This window comes from Coregonus clupeaformis, chromosome 25, assembly GCF_020615455.1.
Source record: "Coregonus clupeaformis isolate EN_2021a chromosome 25, ASM2061545v1, whole genome shotgun sequence".
Classification (NCBI taxonomy): domain Eukaryota; kingdom Metazoa; phylum Chordata; class Actinopteri; order Salmoniformes; family Salmonidae; genus Coregonus; species Coregonus clupeaformis.
Window position 1 is genome coordinate 27324199 of NC_059216.1, and position 25407 is coordinate 27349605.

General features: G+C 41.6%; 1 protein-coding gene and 1 pseudogene across 1 annotated transcript in view; one reads left to right on the top strand and one right to left on the bottom strand.

Annotated features, from left to right (window-relative positions):
- Positions 1–18794, bottom strand: part of LOC121539483 (protein only RNase P catalytic subunit) — a 31011-nt gene extending 12217 nt beyond the window's left edge. The window contains exons 1-4 of the mRNA XM_041848007.2: positions 17519–18794; positions 17357–17404; positions 17045–17177; positions 1454–1561 (exon numbers count right to left, since the gene is read on the bottom strand). Of these exons, the coding sequence (XP_041703941.1) occupies positions 1454–1561; positions 17045–17177; positions 17357–17404; positions 17519–18471 (1242 nt within the window). The 5' untranslated portion in view covers positions 18472–18794. The remainder of the gene's footprint in view (positions 1–1453; positions 1562–17044; positions 17178–17356; positions 17405–17518) is intronic.
- A 71-nt stretch (positions 18795–18865) lies between these two features.
- On the top strand, positions 18866–22975 carry LOC121538923 (annotated as a pseudogene).
- The last annotated feature ends 2432 nt before the right edge of the window (positions 22976–25407 follow it).

Below are 25407 nucleotides of genomic sequence, written 5' to 3' on the forward strand. Positions count from 1 at the left end.
CTATACATGCTGGCTTGGCTGTGCTGCGCACTATATCCTACCCTAGTGGCAACAGGAGAGAGGGAGCAGACATACCGTACATCCTATCCAGAATTACTTAATTGTACTGAGTTACAAATACAAGATAGGCACCCTTTATATTCCGTTACTAGGAATCCGTAATATTGACAGTGATTCCAGCCTTGGTCATCATATGGGAAAAAGTACTTTTCTCCCACTGTTTCAACCCAAGTCTGAGATGTTTAATGGCAGCTTCATTAAATAGTACCCGCAAAACACCAGTCTCAACGTCAATAGTGAAGAGGCAAGTCCGGGATGCTGACCTTCTAGGCAGAGTTGCAAAGAAAAAGTCATATCTCAGACTGCCCATCTTAATCTTTTCTTTTTATTGGCCAGTCTGAGATATGGCTTTTTCTTTGCAACTCTGTCTAGAAGGTCAGCATCCCGGAGTCGCCTCTTCACTGTTGACGTTGAGACTGGTGTTTTGCGGGTACTATTTAATGAAGCTGCCAGTTGAGGACCTGTGAGGCGTCTGTTTCTCAAACTAGACACTCTAATGTATTTGTCCTCTTGCTCAGTTGTGCACCGGGGCCTCCCACTCCTCTTTCTATTCTGGTTAGAGACAGTTTGCGCTGTTCTGTGAAGGGAGTAGTAAACAGCGTTGTACGAGATCTTCAGTTATACAAATAGAGAACTGCAATTTCTCGCACGGAATAGCCTTAATTTCTCAAAACAAGAATAGGCTGACGAGTTTCAGAAGAAAGTTCTTTGTTTCTGGCCATTTTGAGCCTGTAATCGAACCCACAATTGCTAATGCTCCAGATACTCAACTAGTCTCAAGAAGGCCAGTTTCATTGCTTCTTTAATCAGCACAACAGTTTTCAGCTGTGCTAACATAATTGCAAAAGGGTTTTCTAATGATCAATTAGCCTTTTAAAATGATACACTTGGATTAGCTAACACAACATGCCATTGGAACACAGGACTGATGGTTGCTGATAATGGGCCTCTGTACGCCTATGTAGATATTCCATAAAAAATCCGCAGTTTCCAGCTACAATAGCCATTTACAACATTAACAATGTCTACATTGTATTTCTGATCAATTTGATGTTATTTTAATGGACAAAAAAATTGCGAAAAAAAAAAAAAATCGAAAACAAGGACATTTCTAAGTGACCCCAAACTTTTGAACGGTAGTGTAACTGTTTTGTTCCCCCCCCATCACTAATCAATAGCACAACACCTCATCCTTACATGTCAGATTTTATTGTCAGATCAATGGTGCCAACCTAGGCTCAGAACATTTCATACCCTTTTGCTGTGATTGTTGTTCCAGTGAGTTTGGCAGGTCTGTTGCATGTGAAAATAGGCAAGGCCTTGCCTTAACTCATGACAATGATATATTCTGGATTCACATCAGCAGATAGGAGAGATCTGGCAGAGAACTCACCGTCTGCGACTGGTTCCCTTTGATGCCGATGTTGGCCACGTTGAGTCCATCTATGACCACGTCAAAGGTCGGCTTCCGCTTGACAAAGTTCTTGAAGCTCTCCAGCTCCTAGGAGAGGGAGAAACATTTGGTTACCCAAGCTACCAGTTTACATATCTGTTTAAATGTTTTATGCTTCCATTTGAAATGTTTGTGCATGTCAAGTCCATATCATATTTAATACTTTTTCAAATTAAATGTCTCACAGCTATCAAATATCCAATCGTAGGTGAAATATAAAGAAGGGGGGAATTCACATACTTTATCACAAAAACAGACTCTAAAGTCTCGAGCACCAGCTCACGTAGCATGCTTGTCTGTACACAACAAGGATGAACTTTAGTAGCAGGGAAAGATAGATCAAACATGGCTTGGTCATGTCCCGTGTAGCTCAGTTGGTAGAGCATGGCGCTTGCAATGCCAGGGTTGTGGGTTCGATCCCCCTGGGGACCAGTATGAAAAAATGTATGCACTCACTAACTGTAAGTTGCTCTGGATAAGAGCGTCTGCTAAATGCCTAAAATGTAAAAAATGTCAATATTTACTTAACTCGACAGCCAGGACTTCCCTCTCTCTCTTGTTTTTCTTTCTTTGTTTCCGTTTCAATGGGAACCTGGACTGGCTCCAGATATAAGTCTGGCAATACACAGTACAGTGCGTAATTTCTGGCTAGGCCACATGCCAACCCCAGGCCACACCTCCACCTGTCTGTCTGTCTGTCTGTCTGTCTATCATGTACATTCTACACTGTATGTATGCATAGGTCTCATGTTGCTGTCACTGCTGCTTCGTACATAGGAAAGAGATCCATTGACACATTTCAATGGTATGAGTTTGGTAAATACTGGCCATGCATGTCGCAATCTAAAATATGTTTAAAATATACATTTAATCACATATAGATGCTAATATATTCACCATGTTTCCTGAGAATGCAACAAGACTGACCAACTGCAGCCTACAGCCCAGAGATTACAGAACACTGCAGAGTCCATTCATTGTACAACAAATCATGTTGTATAAGTGTCCATTATACAATACTGTAGACCCATGGAACAGGCCAGTACTTTCACTTCTTTGTCTCTGCGATGCAAATAGCCTGAGAAATCCCCTGACACACCCCAATACAAACCTAGTCCACCAGAACAACAGTAAAGTACTGTATACCCCTGAGAAAAACTAACCATTCACATTTAAGTAGGCTCTAACTGCTTGATGGTACTGTAGCTTTGAGAATAAAAAAGGCAGATAACACTATAAAAAACTGTAGCAAATTTAGCTAAAGCTTTTGACGTTGTAAGCAACAGCATTGCAATGAGACATCTGTATGGGATGGAAAGACGAAGAATATTTGGGGAATCTCTCTTTGGTGCAGAAGGGAGAAAGAGTTCTGCAACTACAGGACATTAAGTATTCAAGAAACGTTCAGGCCCTGTTTCAGGCCATAGACATTCATATTCATATAAATCATTAGGCCTCTGGGATAAAGGCAGGATGTTAACATATCGTTAACCAATAGCCTGGGGACGAGATTACATTCCGTTTACTTCACCTCTACCTTATTAACACAGCTTGTTGTGTTGCTATCTGCTCCCCTGCAGCACTAGCAGTTGTCATGGAGAGTTGGGGTACACAATGGGACTGGAAGAACTGGGAATTCCCAGAGGTTGTAGGGTCACGTGACTGGGGCCTAGATGTCGTTTTTGATGGAGTCAGAGACAATGGAACTCCACTCTAGTTCCATTGTGGCGGGAATGGGTTTAGCTGAGCATAGCATGGCACCCACCCAGTCACACTTGATAGGGTGCACCCAGGCATCTCCCCAGAGTTTCTCCTTTCACATTTGATGGCTCTTTTTCATTGTTCTTGCATAACTGAGTTTTCCACATGGAAAAAGGAGACAATGCTGAGAAACAATTTTATCAACTGCTTATCTGCAATAATGTCTGTAACCAATAAAATGTCTAAAGCACAAAGGAGCCTACATCAAACATGCCTACATCAAACATGCAAAAGGACAATATAGGAGGAAGGTGGAATCATATTACACAGGCTCTAACGCTCGTCGTATGTGGCAGGGCTTGCAGACGATAAAGGATGACAAAGGGAAACCCAGCCGTGATATACAGTGCCTTCAGACTTGAAAATGGCTGTCTAGCAATGATCAGCAACCAACTTGACAGAGCTTGAATAATGTTAAAAAGAATAATGTGCAAATATTGTGCAATCCAGGTGTGCAAAGCTCTTAGAGACTTACCCAGAAAGACTCACAGCTGTAATCACTGCCAAAGGTGATTCTAACATGTATTGACTCAGGGGTGTGAATACTTATGTAAATGAGATATTTCTGTATTTCATTTTCAATAATTTTGTGTAGATGGGTGAGAATGTAAAAAAAAAAAATCCATTTAACAAAACAAAACGTGGAATAAGTCAAGGGGTGTGAATACTTTCTGAAGGCACTGTGCCCAGTGATGCAGAACTCCCAAACGAGCTGAATGCCTTTTATACTCGCTTTGAGAAATACAACACTGAGTCTTGCATGAAAGTCCCTGTTGTTCCAGATGACTGTGTGATCTCGCTCTCCGTGGCCTTTGTGAGTAAAACTTTTAAACAGGTTAACACTCGCAAGGCTGCCGGGTCAGAAGGAATACCAGGGCACGGTCTCACAGCATGCGCAGACCAGCTGGCTAGTGTCTTCACATAATTTTTTTGTTGTTGTTGTTTATTTGTGTAAATTAACCCCTTTTCTCCCCAATTTCGTGATATCCAATTGGTAGTTACGATCTTGTCTCATCGCTGCAACTCCCCAATGGGCTCTAGAGAGGCGAAGGTCGAGTCATGTGTCCTCCGAAACATGACCCGCCAAGCCGCGCTGCATCTTAACACACTGCTCGCTTAACCCGGAAGCCAGCCACACCAATGTGTCTTAGGAAACACAGTTCAACTGACGACCAAAATCAGCTTGCAGGTACCCGGCCCGCCACAAGGAGTCGCTAGAGCGCGATGAGCCAAGGAAAGGTATGACGCTACATGGGTATGATGCTACAAGCTTGGCACACCTGTATTTGGGGAGTTTCTCTCCAGATCCTCTCAAGTTGTCTCAGGTTGGATGGGGAGCGTCACTGCACAGCTATTTTCAGGTCTCTCCAGAGATGTTCGATCGGGTTCAAGTCCTGGCGCTGGCTGGGCCACTCAAGGACATTCAGAGACTTGTCCCGAAGCCACTCCTGCGTTGTCTTGGCTATGTGCTTACGGTCGTTGTCCTGTTGGAAGGTGAACCTTCGCCCCCAGTCTGAGGTCCTGATCGCTCTGGAGCAGATTTTCATGAAGGATCTCTCTGTACTTTGCTCCGTTCATCTTTCCCTCAATCCTGATAAGTCTCCCAGTCCCTGCCGCTGAAAAACATCCCCACAGCATGATGCTGCCACCACCATGCCTCACCATAGGGATGGTGCCAAGTTTTCTCCAGACGTGACGCTTGGCATTCAGGCCAAAGAGTTCAATCTTGGTTTCATCAGACCAGAGAATCTTGTTTCTCATGGTCTGAGAGTCCTTTATGTGCCTTTTGGCAAACTCCAAGCGGGCTGTCATGTGCCTTTTACTGAGGAGTGGCTTCCATCTGGCCAATCCACCATAAAGGCCTGATTGGTGGAGTACTGCAGAGATGGTTGTCCTTCTGGAAGGTTCTTCCATCTCCACAGAGGAATTCTGGAGCTCTGTCAGAGTGACCATCAGGTTCTTGGTCACATCCCTGACCAAGGCCCTTCTCCCCCGATTGCTCAGTTTGACCGGGCAGCCAGCTCTAGGAAGAGTCTTAGTGGTTCCAACTTCATCCATTTAAGAATGATGGAGGCCACTGTGTTCTTGGGGACCTTCAATGCTGCAGAAATGCTTTGGTACCCTTCCCCAGATCTGTTCCTCAACACAATCCTGTCTCGGAGCTCTAAGGACAATTCCTTCGATCTCATGGCTTGGTTTTTGCTCTGACATGCACTGTCAACTGTGGGACCTTAAATAGACAGGTGTGCCTTTCCAAATCATGTCCAATCAATTTTATTTACCACAGGTGGACTCCAATCAAGTTGTAGAAACATCTCAAGGATGATCAATGGAAACAGGATGCACCTGAGCTCAATTTCGAGCCTCATAGCAAAGGGTATGAATACTTATGTAAATAAGGTATTTCTGTTATATATTTTTAATAAATTTGCACAAATTTCTAAAAACCTGTTTTTGCTTTGTCATTATTGTGTGTAGATTGATGAGGAAAAAAATGTATTTAATCAATTTTAGAATAAGGCTGTAACGTAACAAAATGTGGAAAAGGAGATGGGGTCTGAATACTTTCCGAATGCACTGTATCTATCTCAAATACCTCGTACCCCTGCACAGTGATATGGTACTGGTACTCCCTGTATACAGTGGGGAGAACAAGTATTTGATACACTGCCGATTTTGCAGCTTTTCCTACTTACAAAGCATGTAGAGGTCTGTAATTTTTATCATAGGCACACTTCAACTGTGAGAGACGGAATCTAAAACAAAAATCCAGAAAATCACATTGTATGATTTTTAAGTAATTCATTTGCATTTTATTGCATGACATAAGTATTTGATGCATCAGAAAAGCAGAACTTAATATTTGGTACAGAAACCTTTGATCATACGTTTCCTGTAGGTCTTGACCAGGTTTGCGCACACTGCAGCAGGGATTTTGGCCCACTCCTCCATACAGACCTTCTCCAGATCCTTCAGGTTTCGGGGCTGTCGCTGGGCAATACAGACTTTCAGCTCCCTCCAAAGATTTTCTATTGGGTTCAGGTCTGGAGACTGGCTAGGCCACTCCAGGACCTTGAGATGCTTCTTACGGAGCCACTCCTTAGTTGCCCTGGCTGTGTGTTTCGGGTCGTTGGCATGCTGGAAGACCCAGCCACGACCCATCTTCAATGCTCTTACTGAGGGAAGGAGGTTGTTGGCCAAGATCTCGCGATACATGGCCCCATCCATCCTCCCCTCAATACGGTGCAGTCGTCCTGTCCCCTTTGCAGAAAAGCATCCCCAAAGAATGATGTTTCCACCTCCATGCTTCACGGTTGGGATGGTGTTCTTGGGGTTGTACTCATCCTTCTTCTTCCTCCAAACACAGCGAGTGGAGTTTAGACCAAAAGCTCTATTTTTGTCTCATCAGACCACATGACCTTCTCCCATTCCTCCTCTGGATCATCCAGATGGTCATTGGCAAACTTCAGACGGGCCTGGACATGCGCTGGCTTGAGCAGGGGGACCTTGCGTGCGCTGCAGGATTTTAATCCATGACGGCGTAGTGTGTTACTAATGGTTTTCTTTGAGACTGTGGTCCCAGCTCTCTTCAGGTCATTGACCAGGTCCTGCCGTGTAGTTCTGGGCTGATCCCTCACCTTCCTCATGATCATTGATGCCCCACGAGGTGAGATCTTGCATGGAGCCCCAGACCGATGGTGATTGACCGTCATCTTGAACTTCTTCCATTTTCTAATAATTGCGCCAACAGTTGTTGCCTTCTCACCAAGCTGCTTGCTTATTGTCCTGTAGCCCATCCCAGCCTTGTGCAGGTCTACAATTTTATCCCTGATGTCCTTACACAGCTCTCTGGTCTTGGCCATTGTGGAGAGGTTGGAGTCTGTTTGATTGAGTGTGTGGACAGGTGTCTTTTATACAGGTAACAAGTTCAAACAGGTGCAGTTAATACAGATAATCAGTGGAGAACAGGAGGGCTTCTTAAAGAAAAACTAACAGGTCTGTGAGAGCCGGAATTCTTACTGGTTGGTAGGTGATAAAATACTTATGTCATGCAATAAAATGCAAATTAATTACTTAAAAATCATACAATGTGATTTTCTGGATTTTTGTTTTAGATTCCGTCTCTCACAGTTGAAGTGTACCTATGATAAAAATGACAGACCTCTACATGCTTTGTAAGTAGGAAAACCTGCAAAATCGGCAGTGTATCAAATACTTGTTCTCCCCACTGTATAGTTCCATTCTTGTGTATTCTATTCCTCTTGTTTTTTGTTTTTACTCCGCTTCGTTGGGAAGGGCTCGCAAGCAAGCATTTCACGGTAAAGTCTATACCCGTTTTATTCGGCACGTGACAAATAACATTTGATTTGACGTCTTAATTGCATTAGGCTATTTAGTTCATTCCACATAACTGTATTCACCAAAATCCCCCAACCTCCCACAACAAAAGCTATAGCTAAAAATACATGTGGCTGTTCCACCGGTCTGTCACTTCCCTCTAGTCTAAAGCACGAGGAACAGGTTATGTTATGTTCTATGCCTGGATCTATACTCTAAAACCCTGCAAGCCAGGGTGTTCCCTGTCAACCTGCTACAAAAGGTTACCCTTCATATCCTGGTTAGTTACAGAAGAACAATACAATCTTACTTCTCAGTGCAAGACTATTTTATGCTTATGCTAGGAATTTACCTCTGAAAGTATTAATTGGGTCAGAGAAATAGGCTAATATAAAGCAGTGCTGCACCGCAGAGAAACCATAACAAGTTGGTTCTAATTTTAATCTGTGAATCATAGACACAATTATTTAATGAAAAATGGTACCGATGCTTTTCAATTTGTACTAAATGCATTTTCTTGCACTCTTTCATGTGATAGACTTTAAAATGAAGTTGAACCTTGCAAAGAAAACGCCAACGCTGCATAGGAGCAAAGCTCCAGGACTGGGGGCGTTCATTTTCAGTGCCACCAAACTGGTTTCACTTCATAAACTACTCACTCATGTAGCCATGGGGGGTTAGAGTCCACACACCGCGCGCGCACACACAAACACACACACACACACACACAGGGACTTTCCAGGGTCACTCATGTGAGAGCCTGTTGAGGGTTGAAATGTGAAACTCTTTTGTGCAGCTTATATGACTGCAGCAGGCCCAAAAATGTCCAAGATATAAACAAGACTAGTGTTACCTAACGCAACAGAGAGGGATTACAGCTCAGAACAGGGACTTAACAGTGTAAGTTAAGTCCCTGTGGGGCGGCGCATAATTGGCCCAGCGTCGTCCAGGGTAGGGGAGGGAATGGCCGGCAGGGATGTAGAGCATGGCGTTTGCAATGCCAGGGTTGTGGTTTCGATTCCCACAAGGGGCCAGTATGAAAAATAAAATAATGTATGCACACACTAATTGTAAGTCGCTCTGGATAAGAGTGTCTGCTAAATGACTCAAATGTAATGTAATTTTTTAAAAATGTATTACAGTTCATCCTGACATGCAACAGAGGAGTCAAAGGAAATTGCATTTCCCAAATAAACTGCCATGAAATAGCCTATCACTTTATTATACAATATACACTGAGTGTACAAAACATTATGAAAACCTGCTCTTTCCATGACATACTAGGATCCTTATTGATGTCACTTAAAAATCCACTTCAATCAGTGTAGCTGAAGAGGACGAGACAGGTTAAAGAAGGATTTTTAAGCCTTGAGACAATTGAGACATGGATTGTGTAAGTGTGCCATTCAGAGGGTGAATGGGCAAGACAAAAGATTTAAGGGCCTTTGAACGGGGTATGGTAGTAGGTGCCAGGCGCTGCTGGGTTTTTCACGCTCAACAGTTTCCCGTGTGTATCAAGAATAGTCCACTACCCAAAGGACATCCAATCAACTTGACACAACTGTGGGAATTATTGGAGTCAACATGGGCCAGCATCGCTGTGGAACGCTTGACACCTTGTAGTCCAAGCCCCGACGAATTGAGGCTGTTCTGATGGCAAAAGGGGGTGCAACTGAATATTAGGAAGGTGTTCCTAATGCTTTGTACATCTGTACAAAAATGATAGTTCCCATGCTACAGTATCTATAAAGGATAGTTCCCATTGCGCTAACACTAGTTAGCATTGCCTCGTGAAACTACCTCTAACTTCCTTCATACTCGGCAGAGACACAAAACATTCATCCACGAGGTCAACTGACTCTGGGAAAGTAGATAAAGGGCCACATTGCCAAAATCCCGAAGTATCCCTTTAAGCCAAAACAGATTTAATACAGTAGTTCTCAGTGGTTGAAAAAGTACCCAATTGTCATACTTGAGTAAAAGTAAAGATACCTTAATAGAAAATGAATCAAGTAAAAGTGAAAGTCACCCAGTAAAATACTACTTGAGGAAAAGTCTAAAAGTACATGGTTTTAAATATACTTAAGTATCAAAAGTAAATGTCATTGCTAAAATATACTTAAATCAAAAGTAAAAGTAAATCATTAACAAAATCCTTATATTAAACAAACCAGACGGCACGATTTTCTTGTTTTTTAAATTTACGGATTGACGGGCACACTCCAACACTCAGACATAATTTACCAATAAAACATTTGTGTTTAGTGAGTCCGCCAGATCAAAGGCATTAGGGATGACAAGGGATGTTCTCTTGATAAGTGTGTGAATTGGACCATTTTCCTGTTCTGCTAAACATTCTAAATGTCCAATTACTTTTGGGTGTCAGGGAAAATGTATGGAGTAAAAAGTACATTATTTCTTTAGGAATGTAGTGGAGTGAAAGTAAAATGTGTCAAAAATATAAATAGTAAAGTAAAGTACAGATACCCCAAAAAACGACTTAAGTTGTACTTTAAATTATTTTTACTTAAGTAATTTACACCACTGGTAGTTCTAAGGTCTGTAGATTTCATGGCGTATAAGGCGCATCAGATACTTAAGATCAGACTCGGTCTCTCAGAATTGTTAACTACTGACTAACTACTCACTTTCAGCATGCACTCAACTTGTTATTTATGCAATAGAACCCAGAGAGTGTTCTTCAATGGGAGCTTCTCTAACATCAGATATGTACAGTGCGGTGTCCCTCAGAGCAGTTGCCTTGGGCCGTTACTCTTCTCTATTTTTACAAATGATTTGCCACTGGTCTTACACAAAGCTAGAATGACTATGTATGCAGATTATTCCACACTCTACATGTCAGCACCCAAAGCCTGTGAGCTCACTGAAATTCTAAATAAGGAGTTACAGTCAGTATTAGAATGGGTGATAAATAATAAACTGGTCTTAAATACACCTAAAACTAAAAGCATTGTATTTGTATGGAGCGATTTCAGTGCCAACAGAAATTGTATTTGAATTCCATAATTTGGAATTTATATTGGGATATTGAATGTTAATTTAATATTTTTGAATTTGTAATACATAAATTGAATAATTGAATTCATAAATTGAACTTGAACCCCATTCCTGAAAGCTAAGACTCTCTGGAATAGGGATGTGCCTTCTGTACCCCTCTATGATGATCACAGGCCATGTTAGAAGGGAGTGTCACAAAAAATATATATATACAGTGAGGGAAAAAAGTATTTGATCCCCTGCTGATTTTGTACGTTTGCCCACTGACAAAGACATGATCAGTCTATAATTTTAATGGTAGGTTTATTTGAACAGCGAAAATCCAGAAAAATGCATGTCAAAAATGTTATAAATTGATTTGCATTTTAATGAGGGAAATAAGTATTTGACCCCTCTGCAAAACATGACTTAGTACTTGGTGGCAAAACCCTTGTTGGCAATCACAGAGGTCAGACGTTTCTTGTAGTTGGCCACCAGGTTTGCACACATCTCAGGAGGGATTTTGTCCCACTCCTCTTTGCAGATCTTCTCCAAGTCATTAAGGTTTCGAGGCTGATGTTTGGCAACTCGAACCTTCAGCTCCCTCCACAGATTTTCTATGGAATTAAGGTCTGGAGACTGGCTAGGCCACTCCAGGACCTTAATGTGCTTATTCTTGAGCCACTCCTTTGTTGCCTTGGCCGTGTGTTTTGGGTCATTGTCATGCTGGAATACCCATCCACGACTCATTTTCAATGCCCTGGCTGAGGGAAGGAGGTTCTCACCCAAGATTTGACGGTACATGGCCCCGTCCATCGTCCCTTTGATGCGGTGAAGTTGTCCTGTCCCCTTAGCAGAAAAACACCCCCAAAGCATAATATTTCCACCTCCATGTTTGACAGTGGGGATGGTGTTCTTGGGGTCATAGGCAGCATTCCTCCTCCTCCAAACACGGCGAGTTGAGTTGATGGCAAAGAGCTCGATTTTGGTCTCATCTGACCACAACACTTTCACCCAGTTCTCCTCTGAATCATTCAGATGTTCATTGGCAAACTTCAGACGGGCCTGTATATGTGCTTTCTTGAGCAGGGGGACTTTGCGGGCGCTGCAGGATTTCAGTCCTTCACGGCGTCGTGTGTTACCAATTGTTTTCTTGGTGACTATGGTCGCAGCTGCCTTGAGATCATTGACAAGATCCTCCCGTGTAGTTCTGGGCTGATTCCTCACCGTTCTCATGATCATTGCAACTCCACGAGGTGAGATCTTGCATGGAGCCCCAGGCCGAGGGAGATTGACAGGTCTTTAGTGTTTCTTCCATTTGCGAATAATCGCACCAACTGTTGTCACCTTCTCACCAAGCTGCTTGGCGATGGTCTTGTAGCCCATTCCAGCCTTGTGTAGGTCTACAATCTTGTCCCTGACATCCTTGGAGAGCTCTTTGGTCTTGGACATGGTGGAGAGTTTGGAATCTGAATGATTGATTGCTTCTGTGGACAGGTGTCTTTTATACAGGTAACAAACTGAGATTAGGAGCACTCCCTTTAAGAGTGTGCTCCTAATCTCAGCTCGTTACCTGTATAAAAGACACCTGGGAGCCAGAAATCTTTCTGATTGAGAGGGGGTCAAATACTTATTTCCCTCATTAAAATGCAAATCAATTTATAACATTTTTGACATGCGTTTTTCTGGATTTTTTTGTTGTTATTCTGTCTCTCACTGTTCAAATAAACCTACCATTAAAATTATAGACTGATCATGTCTTTGTCAGTAGGCAAACGTACAAAATCAGCAGGGGATCAAATACTTTTTTCCCTCACTGTATATAGTTGAATAGCCCTGTCACAGCCCTTCTTAGGATAGCTGTTCCACTCCCTATTTAATCTTGCTCTTGTGAATGACTGGGTTCGAACCAGGTCTCCTTCATGTCACAAGACTGTGTTAGCCCACTTAGCTAAAGCCCATAGGGATCAGTTCAGGAAGCTAACACAAGTCTTCAAGTCTCCAGCAAGGTTACTTAACAAAAGAGCATAGTTCATCGAACAACCTCCGTTACATTTCACCCCCTTTGACCTCATACTCAGAGATCACGGCACCAATATAACTGACTGGGTTCGAAATTAGGCCTACTGCACAACAACAACACTTTCTGTGGCAAACAGAAGCAGAAAGATCTGTGCACCCCATTTAATGAGATGCAACAGAGGTGGTTTGATGATCCATGCATGTGATGAGCAACCTTGCCTGAGACCTGAAGACATGTATTAGTTTGACTGATGCACTTTCTAATGCAGGTATCCTGTGTGCCAGACAATGCAACTTTCCAGGTCTCAGACAAGTTACTCATCACACAAACGTGGTCACCGCACCACCTGTGTTATACTTCACCCCCCTTTGACCTCCTTCTTGAAGAGACCCATCCAAGTCACAGGACCAATGTCTAAGCTTTAGCACAACAGGCTAACACAGTCTTAACACAGTCAGAAACATGTTAACCTTATAATGACTACCCTTGCCGGAGACTTAAAACTAATACAAACTAACACATTTCAAACTAACACGTCTTCAGGTCTCAGGCAAGGTTCTCATCACATAAGCATGGATCACCAAACCACGCTCTTTTGATGAGTAATCTTGCTGGATCTTGAATACTCATCAGCCTGAAGCGTCGCCCCTTGTGCAATTGAAGAAGGCCTTTTCAATAGTACGGTGGGTTGGAACACTTCAGGAGGGCGGTCACGTATGTTTGCAAGGCAGAGGTCCTGAGTTCGAGTTTCAGTATGAGCTGAATCAGGGGGATGCGGTACTTGTTAAGCAAGCAATGTGTCGTCCTTTACATGAACTTCCTGATCTTATCCCTATAGGCTTTAGCTAAGTGGGCTAACACATAGAGTAGGGTAATATGGGTACAAATCCATATTGCGATAAACTGCCTGAATTGATGCGATAACGATAAATAGAACGATATGTTTATAACAATGTGCACCAGTTGTTTTTAATTCTCCTTTAAACTACTACTACTAGTTTGATGGTTGTAGCAATCAACTGTCCCATTAACAAATCAGCCATATTAGCAAACGTATTTAATTTCAAACCTCACATTTCTATGGTATAGGCTACTTACCGTAAGGAACGATATCAGTGTCGATAATTTTCGGTCTATCGTCCCAGCTCTACTAACACAGTCTTGTGAAATGCAGGAGCCCTGGTTCGAACCCAGTCAGTCACAAGAACAAGATTAAATAGGGTGTGGAACGGCTATCCTTAGAAGGGCTATGACAGGGCTATTCAACTATATTCTTATGTGGGCTAAATTGTTGACACTCCTAACACGGCCTGTGATCATCATAGTTCATGTTCCAGAGAGTCTTAACTTTCAGGAATGGGGTCATAATAGCTTATAGCCAAAACGGTTCAATTGCTAGAGCCAAATTCATAGGAAGAAAATTAATGAAACATGCCACGTTGGCTTCAGAAACCACCAGAAGCTTCTGTTGACCACAGTGAGCATTTGATTCTATCTGTTCTCCTCTACCTTTCTTGGCTGGCAGAGTACCAGGATGTTGTCTCTGGTTTTTAATCTGAATTCGAAAACTGAATCTGAATGCATCTGAGAAGTCGAATATCTGAAACTTTGATCAACTTGAAATGCTAATTAATAAACTTGATACACAGACAATGAATGCAATATATACCATATTGAAACTGAAAATATAAATATTGCATTTGAATATTCAATTAAATTGAAATTGAATTTGAAAACTGAATGCAATATTCACTCAATTTTGTTTCAAATCATGAAATACAAGTTCAATTTATGAATACAATGATTCAATTTGTGCATTAAAAAATGTATGCAATAACCTAATACAAATTCCAAATTATGGAATTCAAATACAATCTGTTGGCACTGAAATCGCTCCATATATTTGGTTCAAAACATTCTCTAAGACCTAAACCTCAACTGGAGTTGTGTATAAAGGGTGTGACCATTGAGTTTGACCATTGAGCAAGTTGAGGAAGCTCCTAGGTATAACATTGGATGGTCCATTACCATGGACAAGTCATATTGAAAAAGTTGCTGTGAAGATGTGGAGGGGTATGTTTGCTATTTAAAGATGTTCTGCCTTTTTTTTTACATACAAATCAACTGTGCTAGTTGTTCAGGCTCTGGTCTTGTCCCATCTTGATTATTGCCTGGTAATATGGTCAAGTGCAGCAAAGAAAGACCTAGAAAGCAGCAGCTGGCTCAAAACAGAGCAGCACGCCTTGCCCTTAACTGCATATACAGAACTAACATCAACAACATGCATGCCAGTCTTTCCTGGTTGAGGCTTGATGAGAGATTAACTGCTTCTCTTCTAGTTTTTATGAGCAGCTTTACCGTAATGAAAATTCCTGATTGTCTGCATAATTAAATAACATTCAGCTCAGACACCCATACCCCATAAGACATGCCACCAGAGGTCTCTTCACAGTCCACAAGTCCAAAATGAATTCACGGCAACGCACAGTATTATACAGAGCCATGATCGCATGAAACTCCCTTCCATCTCCAATTACACAAGCAAACAGCAAAATTACCTTTAAATTGTTTTAACAACATCTCATGGAACGGCAGGGAGGGGACACACACAAACACAAACACTGAACACACACACAATTTTTTTAGTTGTATTGTTGTGGTTGTATTGTTTGTATATAGTTGTATTTTACATGTGTGACTGTCCTTTGTTACTTGTCATGTTTCGTGTTTTTTGTGGACCCCAGGAAGAATAGCTGCTGCCTCTGCAAAATCTAATGGGGATACAAATAAACAAATAATTGTATGTTTCCTACCATGCATCTGAAGAATTCTTATTGATGAAACATAAATGACCACATATAGGACAGTGACAAATGGAGGTAAGCTAGTTACAGTACACTTAGCAGCTATCATCAAATACCCTTACAATGAGGTGCAATAGGTCTTCGCCAGTAAAGGCTCAAATCTATTTTGTCACTTACATATTGACCAGCCTTTACCAATGTTTGAAATGTGTGGCTGTGCTGACTGACTATGAGCGGGCTCAGTGGGGGATGCAGAGAGAGAGACGGGGAGATACATGTGCTGCAACTGGAAATCCCCATAATCTCATCTAATTATGGATCCTTTGGAGGACGACCTGCTATTTTAATCAGTAGACCCCTAAGCTCATACAACTGGCCCTCATGCAGCAAAATATCCTGTTTAATTCAGGAGATAAACCCCTAAACTACAGCAAATCCTAAGAGTAAAGCAAGATTGGCCCTGAACAACACAGAATCATGCAACACTGCATTTAATGGCTGAATAGTTCAACCAATACTTAAAAGATGTAGCCCCAAAACATCCAGCACGAAAGGAATAGTTAAATCCAAAATCAAACTTTGCCAGAGGTTTTTCACAACATTTGTTGTGCAATTCTCAATGTGTGCATATGGAGAAATACAGGAGAAATCTGCAGTGCTTGCTGTTGAATTTACATCGCGCAGACTTGGTTTGATACGACACTAGCACCAGCTAGTGGCCATTGTATTCAGTGCAACTATTTTCTGCTGTCTATCTACACTGAACAAAAATATAATCGCAACATATAAAGTGTTGGTTCCATGTTTCATGAGCTGAAATAAAAGATCCCAGAAATGTTCCATAAGTACAAAATGCTTATTTATCTCAAATGTTGTGCACAAATGTTGTGCACAAATTTGAGGCCCATTGTCGTGCCATTCATCCGCCACCATCACCTCATGTTTCAGCATGATAATGCACGGCTCATGTTGCAAGGACCTGTACACAATTCCTGGAAGCTGAAAATGTCCCAATTCTTCCATGGCCTGCATAATCACCAGACATGTCACCCATTGAGCATGTTTGGGATGCTCTGGATCGACGTGTACGACAGCATGTTCCAGTTCCCGCCAATATCCAGCAACTTCACACTGCCATTGAAGAGGAGTGGGACAACATTCCACAGGCCACAATCAACAGCCTGATCAACTCTATGCGAAGGAGATATGTTGCGCTGCATGAGGCAAATGGTGGTCACACCAGATACTGACTGGTTTTCTGATCCAAACCCCTACCTTTTTTTAAAGGTAGCTGTGACCAACAGATGCATATCTGTATTCCCAGTCAAGTGAAATCCATAGATTAGGGCCTAATGAATTGATTTCAATTGACTGATTTCCTTATATGAACTGTAACTCAGTAAAATCTTTGAAATTGTTGCATGTTGCGTTTATATTTTTGTTCAGTATACTTGTACTTCATGCTCTTGTACTACCAACTGTACTCAAAAGGATTGGCTGACCAATTACATAAAGCTGACCTGTAGTGTAGACAATTTGCATAATGTGTGTGGACACTATCAATGCGGAGGACAAGAGGGAGACAAACAGAAAAACAGGTTCCCAAACCTCTGGAGTGGTCTTATTGAAGACGTCTCTGCCTTGGATCACGTCCCCCATCACCCTGTCTTTGAGCTGGGCATACTCCTCCTGACTCAGCTGGATGGACTCCAGCTCTGCCTGGCAGCTTCGACACACTCCCCTGGATAAAAAGGCAAAAGTTAGAGGTTAATAAAGAATTTCAATTTTCCAGCCATCTAGATTTCATATAAAAGTAGAAGAAGTATAGAAGAAGTAGCATATGAAGTGCTGATTCAAACTCTGAATTCATTAGGTCTAATGGTTTAATGAAGAAGATGAAAATAATGTTTATGTCTTTACCTGGGGTGTACGGTGGACCAGCTTCCAATCCACTTCTGTTCTGGAAGACTGGCAGGAGAGAGGAAGATATCATAATCAAACTAAAATAGGCACAGCCCATGCTTTGTCCCAATAACATTGTGTGATTGTAGGCCTATTTAGTAACCTATATTCAGGACTTACCTCTCAAACCAAGCTTTGATATCTTTAACAAGAGTCTCCTCGGGATAGATCTGGTTGTCCCTCATATGGAGCAGGATGGACTGCAGCCCGTCCTCGTGGCCCTGATGAGAGAGGCCACACTGGAACAGGGCCTGCCATGTCTCCTGGTTGGGAATGAGGCCCTTCTCCATCAGCTCAGCATACAGGGCCCAGGCAGTGGCACCGTCACCATGCAGCACCGCCCCAGCGATGGTATCGCCGTAGTTACGCGGTGACGGCGTGATGGCCCTCTTGATGTTCTCCAGGATGGTCAGCGCCTCCTTCCAGCGTTCTGTCCTGCTGAAGCCCTTTATGAACAGGCTGGAGGCTCCGGTGTCTAATGTCCTGAACCGGCTCCTCATGATGTCATACATGTCAAACACCTCAGAGTGGTGGCTGCCGCCGACACACAGGGTGAGATACCGCAGAAGCAGCTCATAAGACAGCGTCCCGGTATCCATGGCAACATAGGCCAGCAGGGACTTGGCCACGTTGATGTCTGTGCCATCGGCCAGCATTGATGACATCATCCGGACGTCAAAGCGATCAGGGTTCGGTGAAGTCAATTTGAGGCTCTTCCATTCTGAGGCAGTGAGAGGGTGTTCTGGGGGTTCCACTCTCTTGTTCTTTCTGGGGAAGTCTGGTTCCTCCTCCACCCTCTTCTTTTGGTATTCAGCAGTTCTCTTGGCTGTCCCAGCAGCAAACACTGACTTGGGGAAAGGGGGCCTCTCTCTGATATTGAATTCCCTCTGTCTGTCCTCTTTCCTGTTGTTAGCTGCATGTCTACTCACTCCTTTAGTGCATAAAAGTCTGGTTCTAACTGATAGCTTGCTAATCACATTATTCAGAGGAGTAAAGCCAGCAGTGCTTGGATTAAAGAGTGGGCTAACGTATTTCAGACATATTCTTGTTTTTAATATCAGGAGGGAGCTCATAGTTAGTAACAATATACTACTACTGTACACTGTCAGATGTGCTGTCTCATGTCTGTGTTGAACAACAACAAAAAACAGTCAAGTGAAGTCAGGGATACTTTAAGAAATGAGGTTCAAACTAGCTAGCTAGAAACTTTAGTTGACATTGCCTATAAGCAAACAACCAGCTTGCCGGTTTTATTATTTCGATAAGGAGTCAGGAGACCCAATATCTGCATGCACATGTTTTGGATGATAATTTGGCTAAATAAATGTAGCTACAGAACACTTTACGGAGTATTCACCTGCTGAAGAAGGCATGCCTGTGATCAGAAAGTCGCATATCGTGACGTCACAATCGTGTGACATTCGTGATGCAGTTCAGAGGTCACGTCGATAGCCGACCAATCCCAAGCGAGCTAACGATTGTTTAGAAATTTCAGAGACGCTGGAGATTGAAGTTCTCATAGTTGGATGCCAACCGCCGATAAACCCCACAGAAGAAGAAGTTCTCATGACATTGGTTAGCTAGTTTTAATGTTATTACGAATAAACAGAAGTAAAAATGTCAAACGATAAGGTAGTGTACTGGAAAGAGCTTTAGAAAAGGAGATCGGCATCCTCCATGAATGGTTTGCTGCATCCATAGATTTGTTGTGTTTATTTAGCTAGCTATCTAGTCAAATTTCATAGAAATATGAATAGCTAGCTAGCTAACGTTACTTCTTTATTTTTTGAGTAAGAAGTAGCTATCTAGCTAGATAACTAACTACCGGTAGCCACACTAGCCATCTACCCACTTATTTCAATGATTGAACATTCACACAGCCTTATTGTGTCAACATGTAACTTATCCATTTCTGTTCAGATGAGAGGACTGAGGAGGAGAAGAAAGCAGACGAGACAATACTCTTAACTAAATACTACACAGAGTGGAGGGGAGGAAGCAGCAGAGAGAACTACAAGAACATGCCATGCTTCTACTACAGGGCAAGCAATTACATTTTCTGACAGAATCTCAAACATTCTAACTAAACATTTTAACATTTAACATTTTTTTACAGCTTTATAGCCTACAATAATTATGATATTCATGACGTGTGTCAACGGATGCACTTTTGTATTATTAGCCTGCTTCTGTTTAACTTGTTTGAGGGGCTGAAAGGATCATGTTTTCTGAAGTCTTTTATCTGTGTGATGCATATAGCTTCCTGCAGAGGATGAAGTTCTCCTACAGAAACTGCGAGAGGAGTCCAGAGCCTTCTTTCTGCAGAGGAAGAGCCGGGAGCTTCTGGACAATGAGGAATTACAGGTGAGACTAACATCTGGCAGAATCAAACAAATATTTATTAAAATAGAAAGCTTTACAAGCACCGGGAAAAGTGCATAAGTCTATTAAAGTAATCAAAACTAATGATTTAACCTAAATCTTCTTTCTGTTATCTAGATCCTGTGGTTTCTGCTGGACAAACACCAAGTGCCACCCATGACAGGAGAGGAGGCGAAGATAAGTTATGACTGTTTTCTGAAGGCTGGAGAAAAAGCAGGAGTAAAGTGCAAGTGAGTACTCTGCATATTACAGTCATTTTGAAGCCACAAAGTTTTGTGCTAATCTTGAGCAGAATTACCTCTGTTTACATTCACATTAGCCCAAAAGCATGTTTTTAGCTGGTGTTAAAAGGCAACATGAATACCATGATGATGAGACATAGTGTATGTGTAAACTAGGGGTTTATTCAACATGACATAAAGGCTGTTGAGTTCCATTTCATTCTTAAACGGAAGATGTAGTTCATAGGCCTGCCGCTCTGCTTCAAAAGAATGAACTACAACTAAACAGAATTCAACAGCTTTTACGTCACGTTGCAGAGCGTTTAGAGTAAATGTTTCCGTTGCTAAATGTTTTGCTGCAGTGCAAAACGTTTTGCAAGGGTGTGCGACTAATGAATAGACCAGAGGACTATGTGTGTCACAGGCAGATGGCACACTAAGATCATGTACCTTTTTTTGACATGATGACTTGGAATGGAACGTGGAATTCTTCTAACAATTTTTTTGTCCCACCGGTCGCTCCCAGGTAGTTTTTCACTGCCAGAGTCTATGCTAAACTCCTCCTATGGCAGGATATCAATTATGCAGTTCTTTAACTTTGTCATGATAAAAGGTCAGTTTCTCATCCATGTCTACTTTCTCATCAAACCATGGCTAATGACTTTGAATGGGAGCTAATGACTATGTCGCCTAGATTACACTAGTGACTTAGAAATAAGATGAGAGGACATTGCTAAAGTAGGCAAATATTTTGTAGGAATCAACTTTGCCATCATCATCATGTCGTCAAATTTACTTTAGACAGATGGCAATGTTGTCATTAGCTAGCAAAGTTCCTCAAAAATAGCTAGCAATGCTAACGTTAGCTAGCTAAAATCCACTGGTCTCCCCTCAATTTTAGCTAGCTAGCTAACGTTATACTGCAACTAAAGTCAATCTGGCGACATCAAAATGATGACCAAATGTTTTCCTAGTAATAATTTGCCGCCTTTAGAAATGTAATTGTGTTTTCAAGCCTTAGTATTGCACTTTAGACCAAATCTTCATCAGCGCCCATTGAGGATGCATTGAGTAGAATGTTCAGTTGCCCATCAGTCCTAAAACGAACGTTCAAAACAATATTGTGACGAAACGTGCAACCCATAAATAGGTTGAACACCAGACTGTTTGGAATTCAGGTTTGATTGAGTTGGGATGTGTGTGTTGTCTTGTTATGTGACAGGACTTGGAGAACTACATTTTAGAGCTGATCCCCACACTTCCTCAGCTGGGTGGCCTGGAGAAGTCCTTCTATTCCTTCTATGTCTGCACCGCTGTCCGCAAGTTCTTCTTCTTCCTGGATCCTTTACGGACTGGTTAGTTAACGATAACTTGATTTAAACACGATATTTGATTTAAACATTTTGCCTAATAGACATCGGACTAATCTGAAGCCGGTAATACCTGAATGTTAAAATAAAAATATATACTCTAGATTTCTTTGTCCTGTCTTGGTAAGATGGTCGATCCTGTGTTTCCTCTTCCAGGTCAGTACCTGAATCTGGACAAGGACCACGGCGGCATGCTCAGTAAGGAGGAGCTGTCTCGCTACGGCACTGGCACACTGACCAGCGTCTTTCTGGACAGCGTGTACCAGGAGTGCCTCACCTACGACGGAGAAATTGTAAAACCCTTATCTGTTTGGGGTCTTCCCGGGGGAGTTTTTTTTGTTGAACGACTGTGAGAAGGTCACTTCTGGTTACTGTTTTAAAGGACATTCTACTCCAAAATTCATTAAAATTAAATTATGTTCTCTTCCTTTGAAACTCATCTCAAAATAGAGGACAGTTTAATTTTATGTCTTGATCTCAATGACATCACAGCCAATTCTTTATTAACCCCAAAAATGTTTTTGCTAGCGTAACATTACTGTATTTTAGCTAACAATTATTACATACAGTACATCTATTAATAGGGTTGGCTACACATCCAGGATTACAAGCTAGCTAGCTAGTTACCTTGGAGGTTTCTCGGACAATGATGAGAATCTGAGGAAGATATGTAACTTGTTGTCCCTCTTATCTTAAAATTATTATTTTTCTACTTTTTTGGAGTGGCGGAAACGATTTAGGAGCCGCTGCTAAATTAATATAGGGGAAACACTGGACCTGATTTAATACTAAATCTGGTCTTGACTTTGTGTGTATCTTTCCCAGGACTATTAGACATACCTGGACTTTGTTCTGGCTCTGGAGAACAGGAAGGAGCCTGCAGCGCTGCAGTACATCTTCAAGCTGCTGGACATGGAGAACAAGGGCTACCTCAATGTCTTCACTCTCAACTACTTCTTCAGGGTGAGACAGACATCTGACAGAACATGCCACATTGGGCCAGAGATAATGGAAGTCAATGGAGACAGCAGACAGTGGGAACTTGCTATCTAGCTCACTGTATAAAAAATGTTTTCATCCATCATGTAAAACAAATTTTCCACCAGCCATTCAGGAGTTGATGAAAATCCATGGACAGGAGACCGTATTCTTCCAGGATGTCAAGGTAAATAGACTTTGTCCCCTGTTACCCTATTCACCATGGATGAAGTAACTGAAGTGTACTACTGGTTACTGAAAAATCAGCTGGAAGTATCCGGAAATAAGTCTCATCCAGAAATGTTGTGGAGGGATTAGGTTGTGGGTGTCAAGCATTTGTATGGAGTTAACCATAAGTGATAGTGCTCTGTAGGTGTTCAGTGCTGCTGCCTTTGTTTCCCCAAGATCTTTGAGTTTGCTGATACAATATTTAAAGCTAGCTAATTTCCATCCAAATGGTGACAGATTTTCATGTGAATATTCAAGAATGTGCATAAATAAAAGGTTTATTTTTCCACCAGTGGTGTGTTTCCACCAAACAGACTTCAGTGCATGATGACATAGTTTACACAAAATGTACTTTTTCACTTCAGTTTTCATGTACCGAATAAAAATCTAAAGTTCAATGTGTTTCCATCGCATTTCAACTGTACCGATAGTTTTGTCACAAAAATTGTAGCAAATGTGCCTACTCTGGTCTTGGCACATGCGCTCAGCCAACAGCTCACAGACACAGTGCCGGTAGGCTGTGCGGGTCAGCATTTTTCATGCTGTGGGTGGAAGCACATGGTCAGACAGACAACTTTGGAATGAGAATACCTATTGTATTAAAAGCACCTCTTTGTCGCATTATTCACACACTCAGAATTTGCTGCTTCAAGTTCAGTAGCCTACCTCTCCACTCCTAGTTTGGTGTGCGAGATCAAGTGTGCCTGGTATATGTATGGTCTAAATAGAGTCTTAATAACCATAAAACCAAGCGGTCAAATGGAAATGGTTCCAATTGTTTTTCCACCATTCATTTTCCCATAGGGGATTTTAGAAACACTTAAAATAAGGGCTGTGTTTCATGTAGGCTTACCCTGGCGTGACGTTTTGATAACCGTGTAAATCTCTCTAGGACAAAGTGACTTTTATCAATATATTCGCCTGTATTTACCCACCAACAATTAAATGCTAATTAGCTGCTAATGTGGCTATCATAAAGAACTACAAATGCCATGATGATCTGGATGAGACTGCTGAATCGAGGCAAAGGTAAGAATCTCTGGATTAACTATCTAATGCTAGCTAAATGTAGTAATTAATAAATTGGCAAAATGTCTTTAAATTTACAATTCTGTGAACTGTCTTGTAAAAGTTAAAAATTGACACAATACCTATTAGCAAAGGTGCCAGCTAGAGATGACATGCTGGTCTTGCATGATGTCTACTTTGATGCTAATTAGCATTTTCGAATCTGAGAGTAAATAGAGCCGAATATATTATATTGAATATATTGTCCGAGAGAGATTTACATGGTTATCAAAACTATATGCCAGGGTTAGCCTACACAAAACACAGCTCTTATTTTAAGTGTTTCTAAAATTCCCTATAGGAAAAATATATGGTGGAAAAACGATTGGAACCATTTCCGCTAGATTTTATGGGTATTATGACACCTCCACTGTGGGGCTCTATGAAGTAGGCTGCTTATGCATGGGCTGAGATTGACGTGGCAGTTATCTTTCCAAGTAAATTAACATAAATATGAATAGGCTATAGTTTACTACAGTGTCTGTAAATTAATATTGATAATTGAAAAGTGGAGGGCGCTCAACCAACGTGGGTCGAGGTGCAATCAAAAAATTAGGTCATAATTGAAAAGGAAAAGGGCAACGCGCTTATTGGCTACCATGGTGACCGAGCGTTGCACCTTTCTATTTTCAATAAATATTGATTACCCATTTAATTGTCTCTGCCTGCAAATCGTCCTCCTAAAACGTAGGCTATATCCTATATGCAAAACGACTGTAGCTCAAGAGAAAGAGCAAGTGTTCGCTTTCATCATTCTTGCTGCTTCAAGTTCAGTAGCCAAAGGTGCGAGATCAGGTGCGCGTGTGGTCTCAATTAAAATTGTAGGCTATAGCCTATGCATGGGCAGAGAAGCACGGGTCAGTTATCTTTCCAATGAAATTAACTTCTTAAATATGAATAGGCTATAGTTTACTACATTGCCTAGAAATACATACTGATCACCCATATTTGTCCCACTCTTAAAAAGTAGGCTATCAAACGAAGCTCAAGAGAAAGTACAAGTGTCTGCTCTCGCTCCAACTCTGCTCAATTTTAATAAATGATGATGAACTTCACAGGGTGGTGAAAGTGCACGGTGATCTTGATGCTGCTTTCCAATAAATATCGAGGGTCATATTCTGGTGACATGATGATTGATGCTTGACTGCCGTTTGACAAATACAAATATTATCGCTCTTATCCATAATAGCCTCATCATGGAGACTAGCCTACCCGCACAGTATCTGCGAGCTGTTGGCTGAGTGCACGTGCCAAGACGAGAGTATTCATATTTGCTATTTGTGACAAAACTATCCGTAGAGTTGAAAATTCGATGGAAACACATTGAACTTTAGTTTTTTATTCGGTACATGAAAACGTAAGCAAAACAAGTGTATTTTGTGTGCACTACATCATCACACACAGATGTTTATCCTCAACAAGTCCGTTTGGTGGAAACACCACTGGTTGGAAAATGTGCATATTTTCGTTATGCGGATTCTAGAATATTCCCATAAAAATCTGTCGCTAATTGGATGGAAAGATAGCTACTGATGCACATTTGTCATGCCATTAAATCTTATGCTTCCCTGACAACTTTTTACAGACCGAACCTGCATTCTCATTTGTACTAGTTGGGATTTGAATATTTTTAATAATGATTTGAATAATTCATTCAATAATGATTTTAATAAGTCATTTTAAAACAATTTGCAATGTTGTGCCTTCAGGATGAGATCTTTGATATGGTGAAGCCAAAGGATCCGTAGAAGATCACGTTGCA